The following is a 14,290-nucleotide window of genomic DNA, read 5'->3' on the forward strand; positions in this document are numbered from 1 at the left end:
CCTGTCATGTGACCCTCGTGTCCTTTCGTCTCCGTGGACGGCAGTGTCCCGTCATCAGGTGGACCCTGTATTATACAGGGGACGGCAGCCCTGGGTACGACGGCCGGAGACAGAGCACCGCAGTCACAGGCCACACACACCCTGCCCTCCCCCCCCCTCCACCTCCCAGTCCGCCCTCCCCACCCCCCCACCCCCCGCCCATTGTCTCATTGCGCCTGGCTGACTGGCTCTGCTGGCCTCCTCCAGCCAAGGCCTGGTGCCCGGCAAAGCCATGGTCGCCCCACCCACCCCGTGAAGCCCCGCCTCCAGCAACCACGCCCCCACGAAGCCACGCCCCCAGAGCTGCCCAGCCCTGGTGCCCGGCAAAGCCATGGTCGCCCCACCCACCCCACGCAGCCCCGCCTCCAGCAACCACGCCCCCACGAAGCCACGCCCCCAGCGCTGCCCACCCTCGCCAGGTCCCCAGGTGGCTCCAGCGCCCTCTCCCACCGTTATTCATAATGGGGGAGACGCAGGGAGGGGGTGGAGGGGGTGGAGGGAGGTGTCGCGGGCCGCAGGCGGACACGAAGTGGGCTGAGCACAGGTCTGGCTCCGCACGAGGGCGGCGTGCCTGGGGGCCGCTGGGGAGGGGAAAGCGGGAGGGAGGCGTCCGGAAGGAGAAGCAGACCCCGCCCGACCGCAGGCAGAAGGCGGGCGCCCCGCCCTTGCCCCACTACCCCTCCCACCCTGGCCTCGCCACAGCCTGTGCCGGCCCCTGGCCCCGGGGAGGCCGTGGGCGCCCCAGAAGAGCCTTGCCCTCGTGTCCCCCGGCTCCCAGGAGGAACCTCGGTGCCTTTCCACGGAAGCCCCACCCACGCATGGCAGCAGGCCCCCCACCCGCCCTTCCACATGCTTTGAAGACAACCCTCAGGTTCTCAGCTCACCCTCAAAGTGCTCTGCCTTCACCCCCGGCTGGGGGCACAGCCTCCAGTCCGCGAGCGTCTTGGGGTGGCCACAGTTAAGGAGCACCAATTGGGGGGGGGTCGGTGTCAAGCCCCAGGGATCTGCTCTCTCATAAATCCAGAGGGCACACGGCTGCAGTCAGGCCTGCCCAGGCCCCGGGGGGCTCTTGCCGTGCCCTGTGCCTCCTGGTGGTGCCGGGTGCCCTTGGCTTGTGGCCACATCCCTCTCCGCCTGCCTCCGCCTTCCCGGCATCTCCCCCTTCTTCGCACTGCATAAGCTTACTGGATGTTGGATTGGGGCCATCGTGGTCCGCCAGGCCTGGGTGTCCTTGGATCTTTGTCTGCAGACAGCTCAGGCCCCATCAGAAGTTCTGTAGTCAGGCTGTGGGCGGGTTTCAGGGGTGCACTGTCCAAGTCCCGGGGAGAAGAGGCGCGGTCATGGTTCCGCCAGCCCCGGGGCTCCTGGATCTGTTCCCCCCTCCCCCCAGAGCTGTGGCTGTGAGACTCTGTGCTTACCACCCCCCCCCCCCCCCAGCCAAGGAGCCCAGCGCACTTTCCCTGTGGAGCCACAGCCGGGGGACACAGCAACTCTCTCTCCCGCACACCTGGCTCCGCGCCGCCCAGCCACACAGTCAGCAGGGACTCAGCGGTCACCGTGGGTTCCGCCGTTGGGGGGAAGAAGTGAGCCTGGGCCAGGCTGGGATTTGTCTGAGATCACGGGGGACGGTGAGACCCCTCCTGGCCCCCGAGCATCCGTGGGGAGCCTGCTGTGGCTTCGGTACAAATGGTGCGGGAGGAAGTAACGCGGCAGTGCAGCCCCAGCCTTTCATCTGCCTGCAGGCCCACGGCCGGCCGGCACCCGCAGAGGCAGACCCGGCCTGTTCCCAGGAGCTCAGGGGCCCCAGGCCTGGTCCCCTGCTCCCAGCCCCCCGCTGCCAGCCCGCCCACATCCCTGCATCTTTCTCTCAATGAAGCCCCGGCTGCCACGAGCCGAGGGCCTCCGGCTGTGTGCTCTGTGCGCTTTAACCAGGGGGTCACTGTGAATTGTGTTCTTTCCTAGGCTTGCCATGATTGTATTAAAAATTCCCTTTGTGGACACAGCCCCGCTCTACCCCGAGACAAAGGCGACGGAGATGCGGGCAGAGCTGCTCACTCACCAGCAAGTCAGGCCCTGTCTGTCTTCATTGTCCCCACCTCCGGTGGCCAAGCCCGGAGGTGGCCAGGGGGCTTTGCCATCTGAGGTGTTCTGTGCCCTGGCCGTGTGCCGAGAGGGGCTGAGGTGAGGGTGGTCTCAGCAGCGAAGAGCGCTGGCATCCACTAGTGATGTCTGCCGTGGTCTCAGGAGAGGCAGAGGTGGTCTCAGCAGGGAAGAGCGCTGGCATCCACTAGTGATGTCTGCCAGGGTCTCAGGAGAGGCAGAGGTGGTCTCAGCAGGGAAGAGCGCTGGCATCCACTAGTGATGTCTGCCAGGGTCTCAGGAGAGGCAGAGGTGGTCTCAGCAGCGAAGAGCGCTGGCATCCACTAGTGATGTCTGCCGTGGTCTCAGGAGAGGCAGAGGTGGTCTCAGCAGGGAAGAGCGCTGGCATCCATTAGTGATGTCTGCCGCAGTCTCAGAAGAGGCAGAGGTGGTCTCAGCAGCGAAGAGCGCTGGCATCCACTAGTGATGTCTGCCAGGGTCTCAGGACAGGCAGAGGTGGTCTCGGCAGCGAAGAGCGCTGGCATCCACTAGTGATGTCTGCCAGGGTCTCAGGAGAGGCAGAGGTGGTCTCGGCAGCGAAGAGCGCTGGCATCCATTAGTGATGTCTGCCAGGGTCTCAGGAGAGGCAGAGGTGGTCTCGGCAGCGAAGAGCGCTGGCATCCATTAGTGATGTCTGCCGCAGTCTCAGAAGAGGCAGAGTGGTCTCAGCAGCGAAGAGCGCTGGCATCCATTAGTGATGTCTGCCAGGGTCTCAGGAGAGGCAGAGGTGGTCTCAGCAGGGAAGAGCGCTGGCATCCACTAGTGATGTCTGCCAGGGTCTCAGGACAGGCAGAGGTGGTCTCAGCAGTGAAGAGCGCTGGCATCCATTAGTGATGTCTGCCAGGGTCTCAGGACAGGCAGAAGTCCGTGTGTCCTCTGCCTGCCCACTCCAGTCCGATCTCCAGGCCTGGCCCTCTGGCTTTGTTCTCACCAAGGCCTTTCAGCGCTGTTGGCTTGGAGCCGGGCAAGTTGTTCAGCTTTGTGCATTCGTGGCTTCCTCCTTGAGTCCTCCCTTTTCAAGCGCTGCCGTTTCTGGACCTCTCGACTCCGCTGTCGGTGACGCCGGGGCCCTGTCCCTCCTGAGCCAGTGTGGGCAGGCGATGGAGGTGAACAGTGTGTTGCGGAGGCCACAGTCTGTGCTTGGGAGACCCGTCCCGTCCCCCGTCCTCCAGAGACCCCGTGGGTGTGGCCGTGCCCGCCCAGCCCTGCTGTCCGGTTCTCCGAGGTGACTGCCGCAGAACCGGGCCCCAGGCACGCCACGAGGGCAGGCTGGCAGTGCGGGCCCCGCGGACAGGTTCCGGGGCAGGCCAGAAGCAGGCGAGTCTCTGTGCCCCTCAGCCACCATCTATGCTGGGCCCCGGGGCCCTGCTGGGGGAGCCGGGGCGGGGCAGGCCGGGGCCCTCCAGGGCCAGCCTCTGGCCTCTTGGGCACATGGCTCCTCCTGGTGGACGGCCCAGGCAAAGACACCCCGAGACAGGGAGTGGGTCATCCCCAGAGGGAACCCCAGGGAAGCCCAGGCAGAGACACCCCCAGAGGGGACGTGGGCCACCCACAGAGGGAACCCCAAGACAGCCGCTGCCCAGAGGGGGCCAGTGCCTTCCACGGCCCAAGCGCTGCTCTCAACACTGCCGAGCTAGTCGTGGTGAACCCCTCCCCCCTGCCCCCCCAGTTCTCCTTTCTCCTTCTCGGGGCTTCCACAGACCCTGCCTAACGGGGTTGTGCAGTAGCCGCCTGTCCCTGTCTGGCTAATGCCACTCCGTGCCACGCCCATGAGGGCCATGCCGGTGCGGCAAGTGGCGGACTTTCCTTCTTGTTCGGGGCTGAGTAGTCTTCCGTCACATTTGTGCGGCGGTTTGTCTGTCCGTGTGCCAGTGGGTGCCCGGCCCGGGCCGCTGCCCCCCGCCGGCTGCACCCTCTGTGGACACCTACGCAGTCAGGACTGCGGCTGGACTGCCGGCCCGTGTCCCGGCCCTCTTTTGGGGAGCTGAGCCCACTTGTCAGGAAGGACGCGGGTGAGAGACAGACAGCAGAGACGACAGGGCGGTGGGACCAACTGGGCAGAGCGTACCGGCCAGCCCGAGTCTCCAGAGGAGGTTGGACATGCCCTGCTGCGGCTGTCCAGTGAGGTCCGTGTAGGAAAGCAAAGGTGAAAACCGGAGCCAGTGGCCACAGAGTGCCAACATGGCTGCCTGTGTGCAGGTCCTTACCTCACGCATCCTCCTGGCGACCCCAGACAGAAGGTCGCGTCCTCCCTGGGGCTCAGAGGCTCTCGCAGTGGCCCGGAAACGGGAGGGCCGGGCGTCAGCTGGGAGGGCAGCCCGAGGCTCCCCTCCCCGCCCTCCCGGTCCCCACCCCCCAGCGGCCGCGGCCCTGCTCCCAGGCTGCAAGATCGGTGACTTAATTCTGGTTGTCAGGAAGGGAGTGGAGGGAAGCGCGCGCTGCCAGGGGCTTCGCTTTCTCGCAAGCCAGCATGATAAAAAAAATTAATAAATAAAGAGCCGCGCCGCGCCGCGGGAGGAAGGACATTTGCTAAATGTATCGCAGATTCGTTACTCACGGCTGCGCTGGGGAAGGCCAGGGCCGCAGGCAGCAGCGCGCACCTCGCTCCCGGGGCCGGCGGGGCTGGGGGCGGGGGGGGGGGGGGGCGGGGCGCGGACCCTGCCTCGGGCCCCTGGCACGCGCCGCGCTCCAGCCGCGCCCCCCGCGGCCCCTCGCGGCGATCCGGACTCCGCCCCGTCCTTCCGGGGGCTTCCCCGGGCCCCGCCGGGCTGCGGGCGGGGTCCCCACGCCGGTGGGGGGGCTCCCTGCGGGGCGAGGGCCCGGGATGGGGCGCGAGGGCCCCGTGCCCGCCGGCGCCCGGCCTCTCGCGGGGGTCCTGGCCGGGCCGGGTGCGAGTCCACGGACGCTCTGTCACGCGGGGCGCGTGCGGCGTGCCGTCCTGGCTGAGCGGCGAGCACGGGACACGGCTACCGCCCGCCCGCCCGCCACCGGCTCGCACACGCGCGTGCGTGTGTGTGTGTGGTGGGCGTGGTGTCTGCTAGCCGCAGGCGTGACCGGAGCGGTGCACGGACCCCAGAGAACCCCACTCGCCCGGCGGGAGCGGCTCACGCCGATGAGCCAGCTGCTCGAGGCCGGTTCAAGACCAGCCCGGCCGGGAACACCCACACGAGACTCTCATCTCCAATCGGTCCCTCGGGGGCCACAAGGGGGCGCTGTGGCTCCAGGGGTACAGGGAGAGCTTGAGCAGGAGCTCAGGGCCCGCGCCCAGGTCCCGAGTTCGAGCCCCCGTACGCGCACTCTCTCTCCGTCTCTCTCACCAAATACAAGTAAGAAACCTAGTCTCAAGAGGCAGAGCTGGCGTACCCCTGGGGGGCGGGGGGGACCGGCGGCCTCTGACCTCTGCCCCCCACTCCCCCCCGCCGTGGTCCTTGTTCCCCGGTGTCCTGCCGGACGCCTCAGGCGCCTCGTGTCGCCCCTGGGAGCCCGGGCCCCGTCCTCACCGGCGATGGGGGGTTCGCGGGCAGGGACCGGGCGGGGCGGGGTGACGGGGCTCCCGGGGTGCCGTCGTGAGTCACCCCACGCTCGTTGGCTGAACGGCCCGGCCCCGGGGGGCCCTGCGTGTGTCGTGACCGTGCGGTGCGGCTCGGGTGCGTTGGCTACGTTCCGAGTTCTGGGGCGTGGGGAGCCACGGGGGGCCGGCGGGGGGGGGGGGGGGAGCCAAGCCCAGGAGCCAGCGAGGCTACTCTGCAGTCCTGGAGACCCGCCCCTCCCCCCCTCCCCGCCCCTCCCCTCCCCACCGGGCAGGCTGGCAAAGCCCCAGGGGGGTGGGGGGGCTCCGAGCCTCCCCGCGGTCCTAGGGCACCGGGGGGGGGGGCAGTGCAGGACGCCCAGGGGGGCATTCGCGGAGAGCCCGTGCCCCGATCTGAAGAGCCCTGACCTGCGTCCCGCTGTGGGCGCCCCCACCCCCCGGTCCCCCGGGATGGACGGCCCTGCCAAGGAGATGCAGGCCCCGCGGCTCCCCAGCCCCGCCCGGGGCTCCTTTCTGGCGGGTGCTCGCTTCTCCTGCGCTCCCCGCTTCTGAGGTGGCCCCGGCCAGGAGGGTCCCGGGGTCTCTGGGGGGTGGGGGGCGCTGGGGGCCTCAGCCGAGTCCAGGAATCCCCGGCACCACCCAGAACAAAGCCTGGCCTCACCTGGGCCGGCCGGCGTGGGCGTCCTTCCCGCCGGGTCAGTGGGGTGATCTCGGGGGGGGGGGTGCTGTCCCCCCGGAACCACCGTGCAGTGGACAGAGGGACGGTGCACCAGGGGTCTGCAAGGCCCTGGGAGAGACAGAGTCACGGACACCCGGAGACGTCAGAGTCCTGCGTTCGAATCCTCGCGCTGCTCCCAGGGGGTGGGTGGTGAGGGGACCGCCGGGCGTCCCGGGCCCCCTCCCCCCCCGTGCCGACCCCAGCCGGGGTGCCCTCCAGTCCCGGGGGGCGCCGCTGACCGCTGTGCCTCTGCTCCCCCAGGTCGTCGGACTTCGGGACGTCGTACAGCAAGCTCACGCTGCAGCCCGGGGTGGCCACCGTCATCGACAACTTCTACATCTGCCCCAGCAACAAGAGGAAGGTAGGTGCGGCCCGGGGGGCCTCGAGGGGCGGCCTCCCGCGGGGGGGGGGTGGAGGGACACACGGGAGGACGGACACCCTGGCTGGCTGGCTTGGCGGGGAGCACCGTCTCGCCCTCTACCGCGGCCGCTGTGTTCCGCGCTCCGTGGCCGTCTGTCTGTCTGTCCGTCCGTCTCTCCGCGCCTTCCGCCGCGGTGCAACGCATCCAGATGCACGGAGGGCGGTGTGGGGCACTTCGGGGGGGGGGGCGACACCCACGTCTCCCCACACGGGGGGACCGATGCCCGTCCATCGTCGTCCCCCGGGGAAATCGGTGCGAGGCCCCCGGCCCCTCCGTCCAGCCCCGCTGCCGATGGGCGTCCGGTGGACCTGGGAAGAGCCTTGGACCTGGGGGGGTGGGGGTCCCTCTGGGCTCTCCCTGTGCCCTGCGGTGGTCGCTGCCAGCGGGGGAGCGTGCCTCGGCGGCCACAGTGCCGGCCGGGGCTGGAGTTTGCCCCTGGTTTCCCCCCCGGAGCTGAGAGCCGACTGCACCCGCCTCCCGGGGGCGGGGCTGTGTTTCGGGGTTGTGTTCACTGGCCGTCGGCGCTGGTGTCGGCCCTGCCTTTCCTGGTCAGGGCAGAGCTTCTCCCAGTGCATTGGGGTGTGTGCGTGTGCGCGTGTGCGTGTGTGCGCGTGCGTGTGTGCGTGTGCGCGTGCGCGTGTACGTGTGTGCGTGCGTGTGCGCGTGTGTGCGTGCGTGTGTCTTTCCATGGTGACGTGGGCTGGAGCTGTTGCACACGCTGGCCGCGTGTCTTCAGGGCAGGCGGCTTTGCTGTTGCTGATGTGATCTCAGCCTCCCTCCCCTCCTCCCTCCCCTCCTGCCTCCCCGCTGGAATCGGGCTGGGATGGGGAGACCCTCGGGGTGGGCTCACCCCCCCCCCCGCTTGTGCTTCTGCCGTCGTGGTCCTGAGCGGGCCAGGAGCAGGGGGGGCTCCGCGGAGACGCTCACGGGCCGGGGGAGATGGGGGAGGAGGGGGGGCCTCCCTGGAGCCGGTGGGGAGGGCGGTGGCCGCCCCGCGGGGCGGGGGGAGGCCCTGGCGCCGAGGTGTCCCTTGGTGTCCTCGCCCCTGCCCTGGGTGAAAGGCGGCTGTGACCGGTGTGCAAGCACATTGAAATGCACCCACGCCGCCGCCGTGACCGGTGTGCAAGCACATTGAAATGCACCCACGCCGCCGCCGTGCCATTGCCGGGTGCTGGGGGAGGGTGACCCAGGGGATGGCACTGGGCGGCAGGGCGGGGGCGGCTGGGCACGTGGCGGCCGGGCAGGGCTCCGTGCGGGCCGTACATCGGCCTCCGAGGACGGGGCCGCGACAGGGATCCTAATTGTCACGTCATGAGAGAGCAGTTAGGGAGTTGGCGGCCCTGTGTAAATTAGCCGTCGGTGTGCTCCGAAGGCCCGCTGCACTTTCAATAAAACGGGGCCTCTTCCTCACCGGAGGGCGCCAATCATCTTTGGTCAAGAAGGCCTGGGGAGGGGGGGCCTGAGGAGGGGGGCCCGGGGAGGGGTCCTGGGGAGGGAGCCCCAGAGAGGAGGGACCCCTGGGAGGGAGGCCCGGGGAAGGAGGTCCTGGGAGGGAGGTCCAGGGAGGGGGTCCAGGGAGGGGGGCCCTGCCGCCGGGTCCCGGGGTGGCTCCGCAGTGCGTGGTGCACCCCCTGTCCTAGGCCTGGAAGGTGTGCCCGGTGGGCAGGGCCGAGGCTGCCTGGGGCGGGGCCTGCGGGACTCCGGGCGGCTGGCATCTACTGCCGCCCCGCGGGGCGGTCTCAGCGTGCCCTCTCCACACCCCAGGCCCCAGTGTTTGGGGTGCAGAGGAAGCTGGGGGCAGGCGATGTGCGACCCCATTCAAGTGCACACAGTGTGGGTGAAAGGCAGGGGCTGGGACAGGGCAGGGGGCAGAAGGGGCGGGGAGGGATGAGGAGGGGCGGGGAGGGGCAGGAGGGGCGGGGAGGGGCAGGAAGGGGTGAGGAGGGGTGAGGAGAGGCGGGGAGAGTGGGGCAGGGGAGGGGAGGGTGAGGAGGGGCAGGGAGGGGCAGGAAGGGGTGAGTAGGGGTGAGGACAGGCAGGGAGGGTGGGGAGGGGTCGGGAGGGTGAGGAGGGGCAGGGAGGGATGAGGAGGGGAGGGGAGAGGCGGGGAGGGTGGGAAGGGGCAGGGGAGGGGTAGGAAGGGGCCGGTCGTTAGAGATGGCAAACTTGCCCCACAGAGCCGAGCGCCACTGTGGGCGTGGAGAGGGGGCAGTGCTGCCGACGGGGGTGCGGGGGGAGGGGAAGGGGGGAGCCGAGGGCGTCTCAGGATGACGGGGCAGAGGGGCGTGAGAGCCCCACCCTGAGGCCCTGCCCGCATGGCCGGCTGGGGCCAGTGCGGAGCCGGAGCCCGTGGGCGCGGCTGGAGGAGCCCTGGGGGCACCGGGCGCGTCTGTGAGGAGCCCTCCAGGAGGAGCACCCAGCCTCCCGAGGGAGCACCTCGCCTTCTGAGGGAGCACCCCCCCTCCAGGAGGAGCACCCAGCCTCCCGAGGGGGGGGGGCAGGGACCGAGGGCACACTGTGCCTGCCTCACAGCACTCCCTGGGGTGTCCCTGGTACCCGCCTGCCCCGGGGGCTTGAACGCTGGGGCTCTCCAAAGCCGCAGCGTATGTTTATCATTGCTGCCGGGCGGCCTGGTAGAACTGGTCCCGCCAGGGAACGACTCGGGGATGCTATTTCCAGGGGACGGGTAGTTCTCCCCCCGTCTCCCCCGTCTCCTCCATGACCCCTTTTGGCCCCACCCACTTCCCGGGGCTTGAACTCGGGGCCTGGGCACCGCCCTGAGCCTTTCCGCCCGCGGCCAGCCCTCTACCCCTTGAGCGCTGTTGGGCTTGGGGCTCGTTACCGGAACGGGCCATGGCCAGAGCCGGAGACCAGAGCCTCGTGAACGTTCATGCCCAGCTGGCTTCAAACCCGCGTCTTCGGCTCCGCGCCTCCCGGGCAGCGAGGATGCCGCTGGGGCGGCTGGCGCCCCGCAGGGAACGCGGCTCCGGCCACGGGCGCTCAGCCCGCCGACAGCGCCCCAGCCGCCTCTGCGGGTTCCGAGGCGGAGGCAGAGGATAAGAGGCGCCTTGTGTGTGTGTGCGTGTGCGTGTGCGTGTGTGCGTGCGTGTGTGTGCATGCGTGCGCGTGCGTGTGTGCGCGTGCATGTGTGGTGGTTCACTCCTGGCGGCAATTCACGGAGAGGCTCTTGAAGGCCCCCCGCCCCCCGTGGGGCCTGGGAAGGAGGTGCTTTCAGGGTAACCCGCGTGAGCCGATTCTGGGAGCCAGCGGTGCCCCGTGGGACCCCCGCTGTGTGCAGCGCCCCCCCCCTTCCAGCCGCCCGGCCGCGCTGGGAGCCGCCGCCCAGGGCTGGCTCGGGGTCCGCGCCGCGTGGACGGTCGTCCCGGGGTCTCCTGTGTCCGGGGTAAGGTCTCGGGCTGGGCACTACCCGGCTACACCCCCACGCGGGGGGCAGCACTCTGCAGAGGGGCCTGGTTCGGGTCTCAGCTGCAGGGGTCACCTTCAATCCCCACCGCGGCAGACCCACGTCTGTGCGCACGACCGTAATGGTCTGAGACGGACGGACCGTTCCGGGTCCTCCAGCGGGGAGCGCCTGGCTGTTACACCGCCGCGTTTTAATGGCGTTGCCCCAGAAGCGGTCAGGCGCAAGCCCTTCGACACTGCCGGGGAATGACCGCAAGCAGGCAGCGCGCCCACAGCACTCCCTAGCGGGGCGCCCTTCCCAGGCCGCCCAAAGCCCCCCCACAGCCTGTGCAGGCAGGGGAACAGGGGCCCCCCGAGACAGGGCATTTGCTGGAGCCCCAGACACACTGTGTGTGGGGCAGCTCCCCCCGCCCCCCACCGCCCAGCTAAAACACAGGGCTTGGGACACACCGTGGAAAGACGGAGGAGACCCAGGGAGAGGAGACCGGAGGAGGAGACAGGGACCTGCCCAGAAACTCTCGCGAGAAGGGAAAGAAGCATTGAAGAACACGCACTCACACTGCGAGCATCCAGAGTTTACCGCCCATTTGCCTCCTCCTCCACCCATATGCTCTGACCCTCCAGCTACCATTCATTTGTCCATGCATCCATCCGCCCACCTACCCACTCAGCTGTCCAACCATCCATTTACCTACCTCCACTTACCCACTCCTCCATCCACCTAGTCATCTATCCCCGGGCTATCCATCCTATCTGTTCTTGCGTCCTTCCATCCATCCATCCGTCCATCCATCCCTGCACCCTGCATCCATCCATCCATCCATCCTTGCATTCATGTGTGCTTCTGTCCACCCATGTACCCATCTATCCACGCATCCGCCCATCCTCCCATCCGCACACCCACCCACCCACGCATCCATCCATGCACGCATCCACCCTTCCATCCGTGCACCCATGCACCCATCTGTCCATCTGTTTATCATCCATGCATTTGTCTGTCCATCTGTTAGTCCATCCACCAATCCATGCACTTTTCTGTTAGTCTGTTCTTCCACCCATCCACTTGTCCCTTGGGATACCTGTAGCAGACCTATCAGTGTGTGCCCTCTGCTCAGTGGCAGACAAGTGTGAGAAAAACACAAGGAAGGCAATTGTCACCGCACAGATTCTCCCCTCAGGGCAAAGAGGAGAGGGCGGTCGAGTCTGTCTTTGTTCAGTGAGACTCAGACAATGGCCCAGCTCCTTGCCTCTTCCTTTACTGGGGAGTGATCTTGGATTCCTCGTGTGTGTGTGTGTGTGTGTGTGTGTGTAGAGTGATCTTGGATTCCTCGTGTGTGTGTGTGTGTGTGTAGAGTGATCTTGGATTCCTCGTGTGTGTGTGTGTAGAGTGATCTTGGATTCCGTGTGTGTGTGTGTGTGTAGAGTGATCTTGGATTCCGTGTGTGTGTGGGTAGAGTGATCTTGGATTCCTCGTGTGTGTGTGTGTGTGTGTACAGTGATCTTGGATTCCTCGTGTGTGTGTGTAGAGTGATCTTGGATTCCTCGTGTGTGTGTGTGTGTGTGTGTAGAGTGATCTTGGATTCCTCGTGTGTGTGTGTGTGTGTGTAGAGTGATCTTGGATTCCTCATGTGTGTGTGTGTGTACAGTGATCTTGGATTCCTCGCGTGTGTGTGTGTGTAGAGTGATCTTGGAGTCCGTGTGTGTGTGTGTGTGTACAGTGATCTTGGATTCCTCGTGTGTGTGTGTAGAGTGATCTTGGATTCCTCGTGTGTGTGTGTGTGTGTGTGTAGAGTGATCTTGGATTCCTCGTGTGTGTGTGTGTGTGTGTAGAGTGATCTTGGATTCCTCGTGTGTGTGTGTGTACAGTGATCTTGGATTCCTCGCGTGTGTGTGTGTGTGTAGAGTGATCTTGGAGTCCGTGTGTGTGTGTGCGTGCGCGTGCGCGCAGTGACGTCTCTGCCTGAGCCTGGGCCTCCTCCCCTGCTCCTGGGTGCTGGCGTCAGTACTCTGCCTTCAGGCTATGGCGAGACCCCGAATGACGTCAGGACACGGGGAGACTGAAGCCCTTGGGCGGCTTTCTAGAATGTGGAGTGTCCTAGCAACGTGAGGCCCATTCTCCTTATCACACTTATTGAGTTGATAGAGATTAATCACCCACCGTGGCGACAGAGAATTGAATTAAGTGCCGTGGGCGAGATCCTATTATCATAATGATAATCAGTTGTTCGTCCGATGACTGTTCACCGAGCGCCTTGCCGAGCCCCTTTGGAGGCGTTCCTGGCTGTGTCCGAGGCCGAGCTTCACTACTGCCGCTCGGAAGGCTGGGGTGGGGGGAGGCGGTGGGAGGGAGCCTCAGCCTGGCGCCGGGTGAGGGGTCTCTGGGGTGGAGGAGGAGGAGGAGGAGGCAGGGAGCACGGGAGGCTCACACCTGTAATCCCCGCTGCTCAGGAGGCTGAGAACTGAGGACCGCGATCCGAGGTCAGCCAGGCAGGCAGGAAAGTCCGGGAGACTCTCGTCTCCAGCCAGCCCCCCAGAATCCAGAAGGGGAGCTGTGGCTCAAGCGGCAGAAGGCCGGCCTTGAGCACGAAAGCTCACGGACAGCACGCGGGCCCGGAGTTCAAGCCCGAGGACAGGCACCGCGGAACGAAATAAGCAGAAAGGCCACCCAGCGAGGGCAGGCAGAGCCGAGCCGGCCACGTGCCGTCGTGGCCGGAACGAGGCTGACCGGGGGGCCGCGCCCCTGGGCCCGGCTGACCGCGCGACCCCGGCTCCCTGGGGCTGGCCCCACGGTCACCCACTGAGACCCTGGGCAGGGCCCCATCCGCGTCTGCCTCAGTCTCCCCACACGCAGGGTGGGTAGCAAGAGCAGGCTGGTGGGGACAAACGCGTCACCCTTCAGTGTGGGCCTGCGGGGGGGGGGAGGGGGGAGCCGGGGGCCGCGCGCACCGAGGGGGCCGGAGGGTCCGCCGTGCCCCTCCTGGAAGGGGAGGGAGGACGGGTCTGCGGAAGCAGCTGCCCTGTCCCCCTGGGAGGCGGGCCGGGTCCCCTCGGAGGCCCCTGCAGCCGTCCAGGCTGCCCCCCCACGGCCTCCTGCATTCAGGGCGGCATCTGTGCGTGCGTGCCCAGATTCCCCCCCCTCACCGAGGCGCGGGGGGGGCGGGCTCGGCTGTCGGGGTGACCGAGTCTGCGAGGGACCGCGTTCACCCAAGGCCACACGCCAGCGAGAGTGTGCGGAGGAGACGGGGGGCTGCGGGACCGACACTGTGCAATCCCACGTGCAGGGCTTTAAACTGCGAGCTTGGGGCTGAGCCCTGGGTTTGGGGGGGCTGAGCCCTCGGCCCTGGGCTCCCACCAGGTGGCTGACAGGAAGGAGAGAGTCAGGCTCTCCTCCCTTCCGGGGGAGGGCGGGCCGTATCCGGCCTCCGAGGGCTCTGCCTCCGCACTTGCCCCCTGCTCGGCTGGGGGAGGGGGGCAGGGGAGGGGCCGATCTGGTATGTCCTTACTGTTCTAGAATGCGCACCCCCTCCTGTCTGTGGGGCGGGAGGAGTCCTGCCCCCCCCCCCCCCCGTTGCTGCCGACCGTCACTAAGCAACCTGCGTGGGAGCGATCTGGCGAGAGCGCTTGGTTCCAGGGAGATGAGACTTGTCAGAGCACACAAGGTCACGTGGGTTGATCTGGCCCAATGCCCGCCTCGGCTGTCTCCCTGTGAGGCTCCCGTCCTCGGGCCCCGCTGCCCCTGGGGTTCGGGGGAAGAACCCCCTGGCCAGGCCTGGCGCCTAGCCCGGCACTCACCAAGTTTCTTCACCTATGAGGACCTCAGCTATGTGTTTTTTATTATTAAATTTTGTTGGCCAGGTGTTGTGCAAAGGGGGTACAGTTACATAATAAGGCAATGTGTACATTGCTTGTGACATCTTACACCCTCGTTTGTCTTTCCCTTCCCTAGGTCAGGAAGGCATAGACACAGTGTCCAGTGTGCCAATATACAGTAGCCACATAGGGTACGCCACACCAGCTCTGT

The 14,290-nt window shown here is 67.2% G+C and overlaps 1 protein-coding gene across 1 annotated transcript in view; it reads left to right on the forward strand.

Annotated features, from left to right (window-relative positions):
- The window catches only part of Sorcs2 (sortilin related VPS10 domain containing receptor 2), an 89,127-nt gene that overhangs the window by 28,338 nt on the left and 46,499 nt on the right, over nucleotides 1–14,290 (forward strand). Inside the window, exon 3 of the mRNA XM_048364148.1 lies at nucleotides 6,687–6,786. Coding sequence (XP_048220105.1) covers nucleotides 6,687–6,786 — 100 coding nt within the window. The remainder of the gene's footprint in view (nucleotides 1–6,686; nucleotides 6,787–14,290) is intronic.

The sequence above is a fragment of the Perognathus longimembris genome, chromosome 16 (genome assembly GCF_023159225.1).
Source record: "Perognathus longimembris pacificus isolate PPM17 chromosome 16, ASM2315922v1, whole genome shotgun sequence".
Lineage (NCBI taxonomy): Eukaryota > Metazoa > Chordata > Mammalia > Rodentia > Heteromyidae > Perognathus > Perognathus longimembris.